This window comes from Scomber scombrus, chromosome 22, assembly GCF_963691925.1.
Source record: "Scomber scombrus chromosome 22, fScoSco1.1, whole genome shotgun sequence".
In the NCBI taxonomy this organism is placed as follows: domain Eukaryota; kingdom Metazoa; phylum Chordata; class Actinopteri; order Scombriformes; family Scombridae; genus Scomber; species Scomber scombrus.
The window spans coordinates 3210976-3224321 of NC_084991.1; the positions used below are offsets into that span (position 1 = coordinate 3210976).

At 39.5% G+C, this 13346-nt stretch overlaps 3 protein-coding genes across 3 annotated transcripts; all 3 read left to right on the forward strand.

Annotated features, from left to right (window-relative positions):
- The first annotated feature begins 241 nt into the window (after positions 1-241).
- Positions 242-3297, forward strand: LOC134004566 (zinc finger protein RFP-like). The gene is made up of 2 exons (XM_062443892.1): positions 242-379; positions 1116-3297. The coding sequence occupies exon 2, from the start codon at positions 1118-1120 to the stop codon at positions 2756-2758; it is 1641 nt and encodes a 546-aa protein (XP_062299876.1). The 5' UTR covers positions 242-379; positions 1116-1117; the 3' UTR covers positions 2759-3297.
- A 2645-nt stretch (positions 3298-5942) lies between these two features.
- On the forward strand, positions 5943-8176 carry LOC134004631 (E3 ubiquitin-protein ligase TRIM39-like). Its single transcript, XM_062443970.1, has 3 exons — positions 5943-6005; positions 6472-6709; positions 6742-8176. Exons 2-3 carry the CDS (start codon positions 6474-6476, stop codon positions 8111-8113), a joined length of 1608 nt encoding a protein of 535 aa, XP_062299954.1. The 5' UTR covers positions 5943-6005; positions 6472-6473; the 3' UTR covers positions 8114-8176.
- A 1208-nt stretch (positions 8177-9384) lies between these two features.
- LOC134004535 (E3 ubiquitin-protein ligase TRIM39-like) lies at positions 9385-12195 on the forward strand. The gene is made up of 2 exons (XM_062443849.1): positions 9385-9524; positions 10176-12195. The coding sequence occupies exon 2, from the start codon at positions 10178-10180 to the stop codon at positions 11816-11818; it is 1641 nt and encodes a 546-aa protein (XP_062299833.1). The 5' UTR covers positions 9385-9524; positions 10176-10177; the 3' UTR covers positions 11819-12195.
- The last annotated feature ends 1151 nt before the right edge of the window (positions 12196-13346 follow it).

Genomic DNA, 13346 nt, shown 5'->3' on the forward strand with positions numbered 1-13346 from the left:
TACTGACATCATATTACATGAGAGGTGTTGAATTTTAAAGTATTGTGAAGAGCCTTTGAGCAAGAACCTCAATCCCAACTGCTACATCAGATCAGACTGTGGTTGTACTGGGCAGTTTCTGCTGTGAATGTGTGTGACTGTGTGAGTGTGAATGGAGACTTCCTGCTGTCAGTAAATAAAGGTAGATTTGTTGAAAAATTAATTAATAACGTGAGTGCAGTAAAAGGTGGAGCAACACTGGAAGAACAGGGGGAGTGTTTAAGCGTCACAATGATGAAATGAAAGTTCAAGAATCTCACAGTTAGTGGACAGAGAAAAGAAAGACAACCAGCTTCTTCGGACATTTTAACACACCTGCACCAGTCTCTTACACACACAGGTGAGTGCAGTACATCATATTTACTGTGTTTAAGAACAACAACAGGAGTTTCTTTGTTTTTATTGGCTGCTGGAACTGTTTCAGTGAAGTAAAGTTTCACTTGAACTGTCTACTAGTTACACACATCGTCCAAACATGTTGCCACTACTGTTCAAGATACTCTTAAACTAAAAAGACAAAGAAGAAGAACTGATAGCGTTGATTATTTGAACTTTTGCAAAGTCAAAGTAACAGAAGAGTGAGGACGTCAGCATGTTTTTATCAGCATGGACTTCAGCAGGGCGTCAGCTGACAACAGTCTGATCTTTAAAGATATTGTGAACAACAGGAAATGGAGGGCAGATCTCCTGAAAAAATTAAATCCTGCATATAATGACAAAGACAAATATTAAGAGAATAAATGGCAATTGTGAATAAATGGGCAGTGATTATACTCTGGTATCATTTGACTTATTTTCAATTCATAGTGAATAAATGTTCACACATTACTTTATTAAAAATGAAGATAATGAATAATTTATGTTAGTGAAATGTGTCAGATTGAGTTTCAGTAATGTGTTTTCTAAAGAGATCAGTCATTTTTTGAAGAAAAAAAAACGGATATATTTTCCGCGTTTCATTTTTGTCAATTCTGTATTAGTTATTCAACTTTTATTTATATATTTACCAGTCATCTTAAACGAGTGTTTTCTTTTAGAGGTTCATTTTTCTGTGTCTGGTTTGGTTTATTTTTTAGACATGTCTTCTGCCAGCAGTCTGTTATCTGAAGATCAGTTTCTGTGCTCCATCTGTCTGGATGTTTTCACTCATCCAGTCACCATACCATGTGGACACAACTTCTGCAAGAACTGCATCACAGAACATTGGAATACTAATGTCCAAAATGATTGTCCCCTGTGTAAAAAGGTTTTTAACACAAGACCTGAGCTGCACATCAATACATTCATATCTGAGATGGCTGATCAGTTCAGACAGCCAGCTGTAAAGAAAAGTAACAGCTGCTCAGACCAACAATGGACAAACACAGGAGATGTTCTCTGTGACGTCTGCACTGAAACCAAACTGAATGCTGTGAAGTCCTGTCTGGTGTGTCTGACCTCCTACTGTGAGACTCACCTGGACCTTCACCAGAAAATGACAGTGATGACAAGACACAAGCTGATTGATCCTGTGAAGAACCTGGAAGACAGAATGTGTAAGAAGCATGATCGACCTCTGGCACTGTTTTGCAAGACTGATCAGATGTGTGTGTGTCAGTTCTGCACTGAGACAGATCACAAGTCACATGTCTATGGTCCTCTGAAAGGAGAATATGAGGTGCAGAAAGCTAATCTGGAGAAAACAGAGGCTGGAATTCAACAGATGATCCAAAATAGAAAACTGAAGATTCAGCAGATGAAGGAGTCAGTGAAACTCAGCAAAGAAGAAGCAGACAGAGAGACAGCAGACAGTGCGCAGGTCTTCTCTGCTCTGATAAAGTCTGTTGAGAGAAGTCTGGCTCAGCTCATTGAGATGATTGAAGAGAACCAGAAAAGAACAGAGGAACAGGCTGAAGGCTTCATCAAAGAACTGGAAGAGGAAATCTCTGAGCTGATGAAGAAAAGTGCTGAAGTGGAGCAGCTCTCACACACTGAAGACCTCCTCCAGTTCCTCAAAAGCTCCTCATCCCTGAGCCCTGCTCCACCCACCAAAGACTGGACAGAGGTTAGAGTCCAGTCATCATATTTGGGGACTGTGAGGAGAGCTGTGGCTCAGCTAGAGGAGACACTCAGTGAAGACATGAAGAAGCTGTGTGCTGATGCTGAGCTGAAGAGGGTCCAACAGTTTGCAGTGGATGTTACTCTTGATCCTGAAACAGCATATGCAGCTCTCATCCTGTCTGATGATGGGAAACAAGTCTCATGTGGTGATGTGAAGAAGAATCTCCCAGATAATCCAGAAAGATTTTCTGCCAGTCGCTGTGTTTTAGGAAAGCAAAGTTTCTCTTCGGGCAGATTTTACTATGAAGTTCAGGTTAAAGAGAAGACTGAGTGGACTTTAGGAGTTGCCAGAGAGTCGATCAACAGGAAAAAACCAATCACGTGTAGCCCAAACAATGGCATCTGGGCAATATATTTGAGAAATGAAAATGAATACAGACCCTTTTCTGACCCTCCTGTCCTTCTCTCTCTGAAGTCAAATCCTCAGAACGTGGGGGTGTTTGTGGATTATGAGGAGGGTCTGGTCTCCTTTTATGATGTAGATGCTGTAACTCATATCTACTCCTTTACTGATTGTAAGTTTACTGAGAAACTCTATCCATACTTTAATCCCCGTTATGAGGATGGTGGTAAAAACTCAGCCCCTCTGATCATCTGTCCTGTCAGTCACACTGATTAAACTTATGCTGTGATCCTTTGGACAAATGAACAGTGGTGATGGACAATGTCATTTAATTTACTTTACAGATTCTGGTGAATGTCGTTATTACTTGATTTTTGTCACATTCAGTGACAAGTTCTATTATACTTTTGATACATCCCATTACTGCTGTAACATGTAATAACTTACTTATTTACCAACCGCAATCCAATGTAATCACTTCATAAAATGTGTATGCAATAGTGTGAGAACATTACAAAATGTCATCCTTATACTTTTTAAACCTGCAGTGAGAAATCATAGTAATCATAATAACAGAGTTTGATTGTTGTACATATTAGTACTGAATTTTGTTTATGAAGCAATTTTTCAAAACAGCATACTCAAACTTGTGTATCTAATTTAATGCAGTGGTCTCACCACCAGGGGGTTTGGACCATCCAAGATCAGTCTGAGACTAAACAAGGTGGTTACAGGAGACTTGAATGTTAAATACAATTGTACAGTTCATCTAATGAATTATGGGCACATTATTGAAATAAAACAGTTGATCTGATCAAAACATATTCAAGTTGTGACATTGATTTTTTTAATCCATAAGGTTGGGAACTTCTGTTTATATTTATGACTGATGTTTAATCTTTAAATGTGTTTTATTCTTAATTTAATCACCAGTTCAATCATAAGAATAAAGCATGTTTATTCCACAGAAAAGATGATTAATATTGGAGAGCTCACTGATTAATATTGATTGAAGACAGAGTTCCTGATCTTCTGGCTGTAGAGTGTGTGCTGCTTCATTGGTTCTAGTTAGTTCTCAAAGGTACAGTGGTTCACTGCTGATCCATGCAGTAACTTTTTAGATCAGACTGAGTTCCTGGTGCTGTAAAAGCAGATCATCTGCATCATTCAGTTATTAATACAGTTACTGACAATGAAGCACAATCAAATAGACCACACTGATGTACCTGCAGCTCTGTGATGTCACCTTTTAGCAGGAAATACAAAGTTTCCCAAACCTGTACACAGCTGTAAGAAATGCCTTTAAAATATTTGTATTATATTTATTTATGAGTGCTGATGAGTGCTCATCTTTTCGTTCTCCTTGTTTCTTCACTGTGCAGAATGATGTATGTGCAGTTTGTTTCTGTGTTCACTTTAAATTTGACTTTAAGACCTGTACCTACAAGCATGCTGTTTGACATCACAACTATTTGGGAGCCAAATATTGTCTACAGTTAACATACATGTAATGTGGAAACATACAAATTTGAAGCCTCCAGTGAACAAACACTGAGAAGAGACTTTTCAGTGAAGTAGGCACATATCTTGTCCAGTAGTTAAACATTCCTAAATTTATGATTTTTCAATAAGTGAGAAAGAGAATATGTCATTTTTAAGGATATTAACTAAGTAATAGAGCTTTAGTTTGTGGAAGAGTTGTATTAGACAGGAATTAATATTGAAAGATAAGTATTTTCTTTGTGTTTTAAAACATGTCTGCAGTGGCTCTTTAATCATTTTCCTTAAATCGAAGCTTGTGAAGCGCAGTTTCAGGGGCGGGAACACACCCCAATTACACCCATTCCGGCTCCTATATAAACCAGCCTAACCCCTCTTCCCCCTCTTTCGCTCTCGTATTCGAGTTCCCCCACCCCCCCGCCCTCTCTTTCTGTTCTTCTCTCCTTTCTCATAGGTTCCAAGGGGGTCCTCGTTGCCCGGGCGCAGCAGCGGATCCTTCATACGGCCTCCCCACACTGCATCAAGAGCACAAACGATTCATTCAAATCTTGTTAATAAATTTGTCAAACGTATCTCATTGGTGGTGTGGTCCTTGCTCGTGAAATAGATGTTGAATTTTTAAATATTGCTATAGAACAGTGTTTAACGTTACATTAAAATGATTTACATATTGAAAAGCTAAATATTGTTTGAGTATCATCTATTTTTCTTCAGGTGTAAATGATTTAATATTTGACTTCTATCAAAGATTGAAAACAGTTGTTATTGTTAAGATTGAAGCACAGAACTGAATCATGTGTATTTCACACTGATTAGCTCATAAGACATGCCTGCAGCCAGCTTTGAGGCGATGACCTCTAACATGACCAGCAGAGGGTGTGATCCATCAGCTGAAGGTCCTCTGAAGAATCTGATGAGCTGATGGGAACAGAAATGTTGTGTGAGAGCAGATCCTCTGTTCTGTATATCTGAATGACTTTTAAAAACGAATGCAGTGATACACATACTGTAATGACGATATGAAGTGAAGACAGAGGTGCAGCTGTGTCCTGTCTCCTGAACAGCTGCAGAGGAAGAAGGACATAAACACAGCAGAATGATGCTGCAGCACTCTTTCACTGCAGTCACCAGAACAGTGACTCTGGATCTATAGTTTGTCCTAATCCTCATATTGAAGAATGTTTTTCCCTCTCTCTGTGTCTCTCAAATTAACATTCAAATTCAGGAAATTTGCATTATTGGCATGACCGTAATAAAATACTGTATTGCCAATGCCAGTTGTACAAGGTGTAAAGTGTATATAGAACATACGTGTACTTTAATTCAGGGTCCAGGGAGACACACACACTACAGTTACAGAATGCTGTATATACAATGCTGCATATACAAAAGCTTACAGATCAACACATGAACTGGTATCTTACACTCCTGCACAGAGAACAACAAGAACACACACTAATAAAAGTGTAGCTCCTGCAAGGCCACATCTTATCTTTATGGCTTGTCTGTCTGGCTCCCACTAAGCATGACAGAGGTTCCATGCCTTTTAAAATCATGCAGGACATTTTGGCCTGACATTGATTCAGCATTTCAGTAACACATTCTAAGTACATTTCCACCACAGTGAGAAATAGTTTTATTTGACTAAAGAACTTGTTTATCAGAAAGCATTGCTCTTTGGTCTTTATCTCTATGTCTTGATGCTTTTGGCAACTGACACGTGGTCTGTATTGCAGTATTTGCAAAAGCCTACCTGTGTGACGGATTTCAGGTAACTGCCCAAGTGCCCTTTGATACTGCAACAGTGTGGAGCTTCATCAACATAAAGACATTATGTAAAATGGATTTGTCATATGATTGCAGTGAAAGGCGGAGCAACACTGTAAGAACAGGGGGAGCGTTTCAATTTCACAATGAGGAAATGAAAGTTAAAGAATCTCACAGTTAGTGGAGAAAAAAAAACAAAGACAGCCAGCTTCTTCGGACCTTTTAACACACCTGCACCAGTCTTATATACACACAGGTGAGTGCAGTACATCATATTTACTGTGTTTAAGAACAACAACAGGAGTTTCTTTGTTTTTATCGGCTGCTGGAAGTGTTTCAGTGAAGTAAAGTTTCACTTGAACTGTCTACTAGTAGCACAGATTGTCCAAAAATGTTTCCACTCCTGTTCAAGACACTCTTAAATTGAAAAGACAAAGAAAAATAACTGGTAGTGTTGATTATTTTAACTTTTGTAAAGTCAAAGTAACAGAAGAGTGAGGAAGCCAACATGTTTTCTAAAGAGATCAGTTCAGTCATTTTTTGATTTCTTTATGCTTCTCATTTTTTGCCAAAAAAAAAAGTGATATATTTTTCCACGTTTCAAGTTTCTCCTATTCTATATTAGTTATTCCACTATTATTAATATATTTACCACTCATCATTAACAAGTGTTGTCTTTTAAAGGTTCATTTTCTCAATGTCTGGTTTGGTTTATTTTTTAGACATGTCTTCTGCCAGCAGTCTGTTATCTGAAGATCAGTTTCTGTGCTCCATCTGTCTGGATGTGTTCACTCATCCAGTCACCATACCATGTGGACACAACTTCTGCAAGAACTGCATCACACAACACTGGAATATAAATTCACATTGTCAGTGTCCCATGTGTAAAGATGTATTTGACAGAAGGCCTGAACTACGAGTCAATACATTCATATCTGAGATGGCTGATCAGTTCAGACAGTCAGCTGTAAAGAAAAGCAGCAGCTGCTCAGACCAACAATGGACCAACACAGAGATGTTCTCTGTGACGTCTGCACTGAAACCAAACTGAAGGCTGTGAAGTCCTGTCTGGTGTGTCTGACCTCCTACTGTGAGACTCACCTGGAGCCTCATCAGAGAATCTCAGGACTGAAAAGACACAAGCTGATTGATCCTGTGAAGAACCTGGAAGACAGAATGTGTAAGAAGCATGATCGACCTCTGGCACTGTTCTGCAAGACTGATCAGATGTGTGTGTGTCAGTTCTGCACTGAATCAGATCACAGGTCACATGTCTATGGTCCTCTGAAAGGAGAATATGAGGTGCAGAAAGCTAAACTGGAGAAAACAGAGGCTGGAATTCAGCAGATGATCCAGAAGAGACGACTGAAGATTCAGCAGACTAAGGAGTCAGTGAAGCTCAGCAATGAAGAAGCAGACAGAGAGACAGCAGACAGTGTGCAGGTCTTCACTGCTCTGATCCAGTCTGTTGAGAGAAGTCTGGCTCAGCTCATTGAGATGATTGAAGAGAAGCAGAAAAGAACAGAGAAACAGGCTGAAGGCTTCATCAAAGAACTGGAAGAGGAAATCTCTGAGATGATTAAGAGAAGTGCTGAAGTGGAGCAGCTCTCAAACATTGAAGACCACCTCCAGTTCCTCCAAAGCTTCTCCTCCCTGAGCCCTGCTCCACCCACCAAAGACTGGACAAAGGTTAGAGTCCATTCATCATATGGGGGGACTGTGAGGAGAGCTGTGGGTCAGCTAGAGGAGACACTCAGTGAAGACATGAAGAGGCTGTGTGCTGATGTTGAGCTGAAGAGGGTCCAGCAGTTTGCAGTGGATGTTACTCTTGATCCTGATACTGCACATGCAGCTGTCATCCTGTCTGATGATGGGAAACAAGTCACATATGGTGATCTGAAGAAGAATCTCCCAGATAATCCAGAAAGATTTAACTGTTGTTTCTGTGTTTTAGGAAAGCAAAGTTTCTCATCAGGCAGATTTTACTATGAAGTTCAGGTTAAAGGGAAGACAGAGTGGGATTTAGGAGTGGCCAGAGAGTCGATCAACAGGAAGGGACAAATCAAAGGTATCCCAAACTATGGTCTCTGGGTCATTAGTTTGAGAAATGAAAATGAATACAGAGGTCTTTCTGACCCTCCTGTCCTTCTCTCTCTGAAGTCAAAGCCTCAGAAGGTGGGGGTGTTTGTGGATTATGAGGAGGGTCTGGTCTCCTTTTATGATGTAGATGCTGCAACTCTTATCAACTCCTTTACTGGCTGTAAATTTACTGAGAAACTCTATCCATACTTTAATCCCCGTTATAATAATGATGGTAGAAACTCAGCCCCTCTGATCATCTCTCGTGTCAGTCACACTGATTAGACTTGTGCTGTGTTCCTTTGGACAAATGAACAGTGATGATGTAAAATATCATTGAATTTACTTTACAGATTCTGATGAATGTGGTTATTACTTGATTTCTTCTTATATTAACTGATATTTAAACATGTGTTTATACTTTAGTTGTATCCCATTACTGCTGTAAAATAGTGTAACATACTTATCTGTCAAGAGCAATATAATATAATCACTGTAAAAATGTGTCTGCAATAGTCTGACAACCACACAAAAGGTCGTCCTTATGTAAGTTTTTTTTAATCTGTGGTGAAAAATCATAGTAATCATAATAACAGGGTTTGATTGTTGTACATATATATACTTTTTATAAAGCTTTTTTAAAAAAAAAACACTATAGTGAGATCTGTGTATCTAATTTAATGCAGTGGTCTCACCACCAGGGGGCTTGGACCATTCAAGACCAGTCAAAGTGGTTTACAGGATACTTGAATGTTAAATAACATTTTACAGTTTTTCTAATTTGCCAATGCAAGTTATACAAGTTGTACAGTGTATATAAATCATAAATGATGGATACCAAAATCATAAAAAAAACTCTCTGGTCAGTCCCTGTTGTATTTTAGATGAATGTACTTTCATTCTGGGTCCAGAGAGAAATTTAACACACACAGAATGCAGTTACAGAATGCAATATATACAGTGCTGCATATACAATGCTGCATATACAATGCTGCATATACAAAAGCTTAAAGATCAACACCAGAACTCTTGTCTTACACTCCTGCACAGAAATAAGAACACACAGTGATAAGAGAGCAGCCTGTGTAAGGCCATGTCTTATCATCATGGCTTGTCCGACTGGCCCCTACTAATTGTGACAGAGGGTCGTGCCTGTTAAAATCATACAGGACATCTTGTCATGACAATGATTCAGAATTTCAGTCACACCTTCTATGTAAATGTCCACCACAGTAAGAAATAAAGATTGATTGGGAGTGTTTAGAAGTTTGAGATTTATTTGAGTAAAGAACTTGTTTATCAGAAAGTATTGCTCTTTGATCTTTATCTCTGTCACTTGTTGCTTTTGGCAACTTACACGTGGTCTGTATTGCAGTATTTGCGAAAGACTACTTGTGTGCTGGATTTCTGGTAACTGCCCAAGAGCCCTTTGATACTGCAACAGTGTGGAGCTTCATCAGAACTTACTGTGACATGATTGATTAAACATTTGCAAACATAAAGACATTATGTTGTAAAATGGACTGGCCATATCAGTGCAGTAAAAGGCGGAGCAACATTGGAAGAACATGGTTCAGCATCACAATGAGGAAATGAAAGTTAAAGAATCTCACAGTTGGTGGAGAGAAAAAAAAAGAAAGAAAGCCGGCTTCTTCAGACCTTTTAACACACCTGCACCAGTCTTATACACACACAGGTGAGTGCAGTACATCATATTTACTGTGTTTAAGAACAACAACAGAAGTTTCATTGTTTTTATTGGCTGCTGGAAGTGTTTCAGTGAAGTAAAGTTTCACTTGAACTGTCTACTAGTAGCACACATCGTCCAAAAATGTTTCTACTGCTGTTCAAGATATTCTTAAACTGAAAAGACAAAGAAAAATAACTGGTAGTGATGATTATTTGTACTTTTGCAAAGTCAAAGTAACAGAAGAGTCAGTCTGATCTATAAAGACAACAGGAAAATAGGGAGCAGGTCTCCTGTTGTAGATGAAATATTAATAAACAGGCATTAATTATACTTAGGTTTCATTTGTCTTCTTTTCCAATCATAGTGAATAAATGTTAACATATAATTTTAATAAAAATAAAGATAATGATGGAAAATGTATGTCAGTAAAGTTTTACAGACTGAGTTTCAGTAACTTGAGGTAGTTCAGTCATTTTTTGGACTTCTTTATGCTTCTCATTTTTTGCAACAATTAGTGATATATTTTTCCACTTTACAAGATTTTCCTATTCTATACGAGTTATTCCACTTTTATTTATGTATTTTCCAATCATCATTAACAAGCGTTGTCTTTTATAGATTCATTTTTCTCAACATCTGGTTTGGTTTCTTTTTTAGACATGTCTTCTGCCAGCAATCTGTTATCTGAAGATCAGTTTCTGTGCTCCATCTGTCTGGATGTGTTCACTCATCCAGTCACCATACCATGTGGACACAACTTCTGCAAGAACTGCATCACACAACACTGGAATATTAATTCACACTGTCAGTGTCCCATGTGTAAAGATGTCTTTGACAGAAGGCCTGAACTACGAGTCAATACATTCATATCTGAGATGGCTGATCAGTTCAGACGGTCAGCTGTAAAGAAAAGCAGCAGCTGCTCAGACCAACAATGGACCAACACAGGAGATGTTCTCTGTGACGTCTGCACTGAAACCAAACTGAAGGCTGTGAAGTCCTGTCTGGTGTGTCTGACCTCCTACTGTGAGACTCACCTGGAGCCTCATCAGAGAATCTCAGGACTGAAAAGACACAAGCTGATTGATCCTGTGAAGAACCTGGAAGACAGAATGTGTAAGAAGCATGATCGACCTCTGGAGCTGTTCTGCAGGACTGATCAGATGTGTGTGTGTCAGTTCTGCACTGAGACAGACCACAGGTCACATGTCTATGTTCATCTGATAGAAGAATATGAAGGGAAGAAGGCTGATCTGGGGAAAACAGAGGCTGAAGTTCAGAAGATGATCCAGGAGAGACGACTGAAGATTCAGCAGATTAAGGATTCAGTGAAGCTCAGTAATGAAAAAGCAGACAGAGAGACAGCAGACAGTGTGCAGGTCTTCTCTGCTCTGATCCAGTCTGTTGAGAGAAGTCTTGCTCTGCTCATTGAGATGATTGAAGAGAACCAGAAAAGAACAGAGAAACAGGCTGAAGGGTTCATCAAAGAACTGGAAGACGAAATCTCTGAGCTGATGAAGAGAAGTGCTGAAGTGGAGCAGCTCTCACACACTGAAGACCACCTCCAGTTCCTCCAAAGCTTCTCCTCCCTGAGCCCTTCTCCACCCACCAAAGACTTGACAGAGGTTAGAGTCCATTCATCATTTGTGATGACTGTGAGGAGAGCTGTGGCTCAGCTAGAGGAGACACTTAGTAAAGAGATGCAGGATATGTGTGCTGATGTTGAGCTGAAGAGGGTCCAACAGTTTGCAGTGGATGTTACTCTTGATCCTGATACTGCACATGCAGCTCTCATCCTGTCTGATGATGGGAAACAAGTCACATGTGGTGATGTGAAGAAGAATCTCCCAGATAATCCAGAAAGATTTAACTGTTGTTGCTGTGTTTTAGGAAAGCAAAGTTTTTCTTCAGGCAGATTTTACTATGAAGTTCAGGTTAAAGGGAAGACAGAGTGGGATTTAGGAGTGGCTAGAAAGTCGATCAACAGGAAGGGACAAATCAAAGGTATCCCAAACAATGGTCTCTGGGTCATTACTTTGAGAAATGAAAATGAATACAGAGGTCTTTCTGACCCTTTCGTCAATCTCTCTCTGAAGTCAAAGCCTCAGAAGGTGGGGTTGTTTGTGGATTATGAGGAGGGGCTGGTCTCCTTTTATGATGTAGATGATGCAACGCTTATCTACTCCTTTACTGGCTGTAAGTTTACTGAGAAACTCTATCCATACTTAAATACTGGTATAAATAATCGTGGTAAAAACTCAGCCCCTCTGATCATCTCTCCTGTCAGTCACACTGATTAAACTTGTGCTGGGTTAGGGGCGATTCTAGGATCAGAACTTTAGGGGGGCTCAGCTCCCAATGAGAATTTGACATTCAGTGTTCGAATGTTTCCCACAGAATGTTGAGAGACTATGGTGGGTGGACCTCAATCCAACCCTCTAGGGGGGGTCCAGGGGGATGTTCCACCAGAAGAACATTTTTGTACATTCAAAGTCAAATGCATCGTTCTGGTGCACTCTGAGAGCAAAATTTAGAGGTTATAAATATAAAAAATGTTGTCCTTTAAACACATATTGGACTATTTAAACCAAGCATATCTATCTAAATTACTAAACTGTCTTGCTTAGCAATAAAAGACTTGACTTCCAGATGATTTAGAAGTGGATCAGGATCAGAGTTGATTTATTGTACAGATAGAAATAAAGATCTCTCATTAAGACTTTGCTTCTTAAACCAAACCAACCAAACCAGCATAATGTTGCTGCTGAGTGTTGTTAAACAGCACGCAGGTGTGTGAGATTCAGAGGTTTGAGGCTGAGCTGCAGGGTTGAGTGGAGGTGTGTGGGGAAGTTTATTTGTGCTGTTGAACGTAACCGCTGTGAAACAATCAGAAAATAACGTTTTATTGATCTGACTCACCGGCTTTCCTAATGTCAGCGCTCCCTCTCTTCATTCACTCTCTAGCTCGCTCAACCACAGCGTCAGTCGATCCGGTGTTTCGGTTTACCTGGTGGCCGTGTTAAGTGGTGACTTTCTCACATTACAAGCTACGTTACGAGAGGTGAATGAGTCTTCTGAACACAATTTAACTTTAGCGTTTAGATAGTAAACACAGATTAGTATGTATTTAAAAAGGATTAAACTACTAAAGGCTTATAAGAGAATACCTTCTATGTGAAAGTCACAATATAACACGGTCCCCAATGAAACTGAAACACCGGCTCTGTGACTACCTCTGTAGCCACTTACTGGCGGAGCAACTCTGTCCCCCCGTTCAGTGTCCGGACCTTTTACACAGAACAGCGAGGCGGAATAAAGTAGTAACCGGAGAGCAGCAACGAGACATGACAGCAAACTGCAGAATAAGCTAACATTAGCCTCTTGTCCTCTCCTCTGTCTCAGCAGGAGCGGTCAAGATCCCTCCGTGTGCATATGAGACAGAGACACAGGTGGATTATATAGACTGAGGGCACAGTTTATATAATTAATGGGAAACACTGATAATTTATTTATTTTTAGGGGTGCTAATATCAAATTTACGGGGTGCTACAGCACCCCTAAAAAGGGTCTAAAATTGCCCCTGGCTGTGTTCCTCTGGACAAATGAACAGTGATGATGTAAAATATCATTGAATTTACTTTACAGATTCTGATGAATGTGGTTATTACTTGATTTCTTCTTATATTCACTGATATTTAAACATGCGTTTATACTTTTGTTGTATCCCATTACTGCTGTAACATAGTGTAACATAATTATTTGCCAAGAGCAATATAATATAATCACTGTAAAAATGTGTCTGCAATAGTCTGACAACCACACAAAAGG

Coding starts and splice junctions, on each gene's coding strand:
- LOC134004631 (XM_062443970.1), top strand. CDS start 6,474: ATGTCTTCTGCCAGCAGTCTGTTATCTGAAGATCAGTTTCTGTGCTCC. Junction 6,710..6,741: donor ATGGCTGATCAGTTCAGACA/GTCAGCTGTAAA, acceptor GCAGCTGCTCAG/ACCAACAATGGACCAACACA.
- LOC134004535 (XM_062443849.1), top strand. CDS start 10,178: ATGTCTTCTGCCAGCAATCTGTTATCTGAAGATCAGTTTCTGTGCTCC.
- LOC134004566 (XM_062443892.1), top strand. CDS start 1,118: ATGTCTTCTGCCAGCAGTCTGTTATCTGAAGATCAGTTTCTGTGCTCC.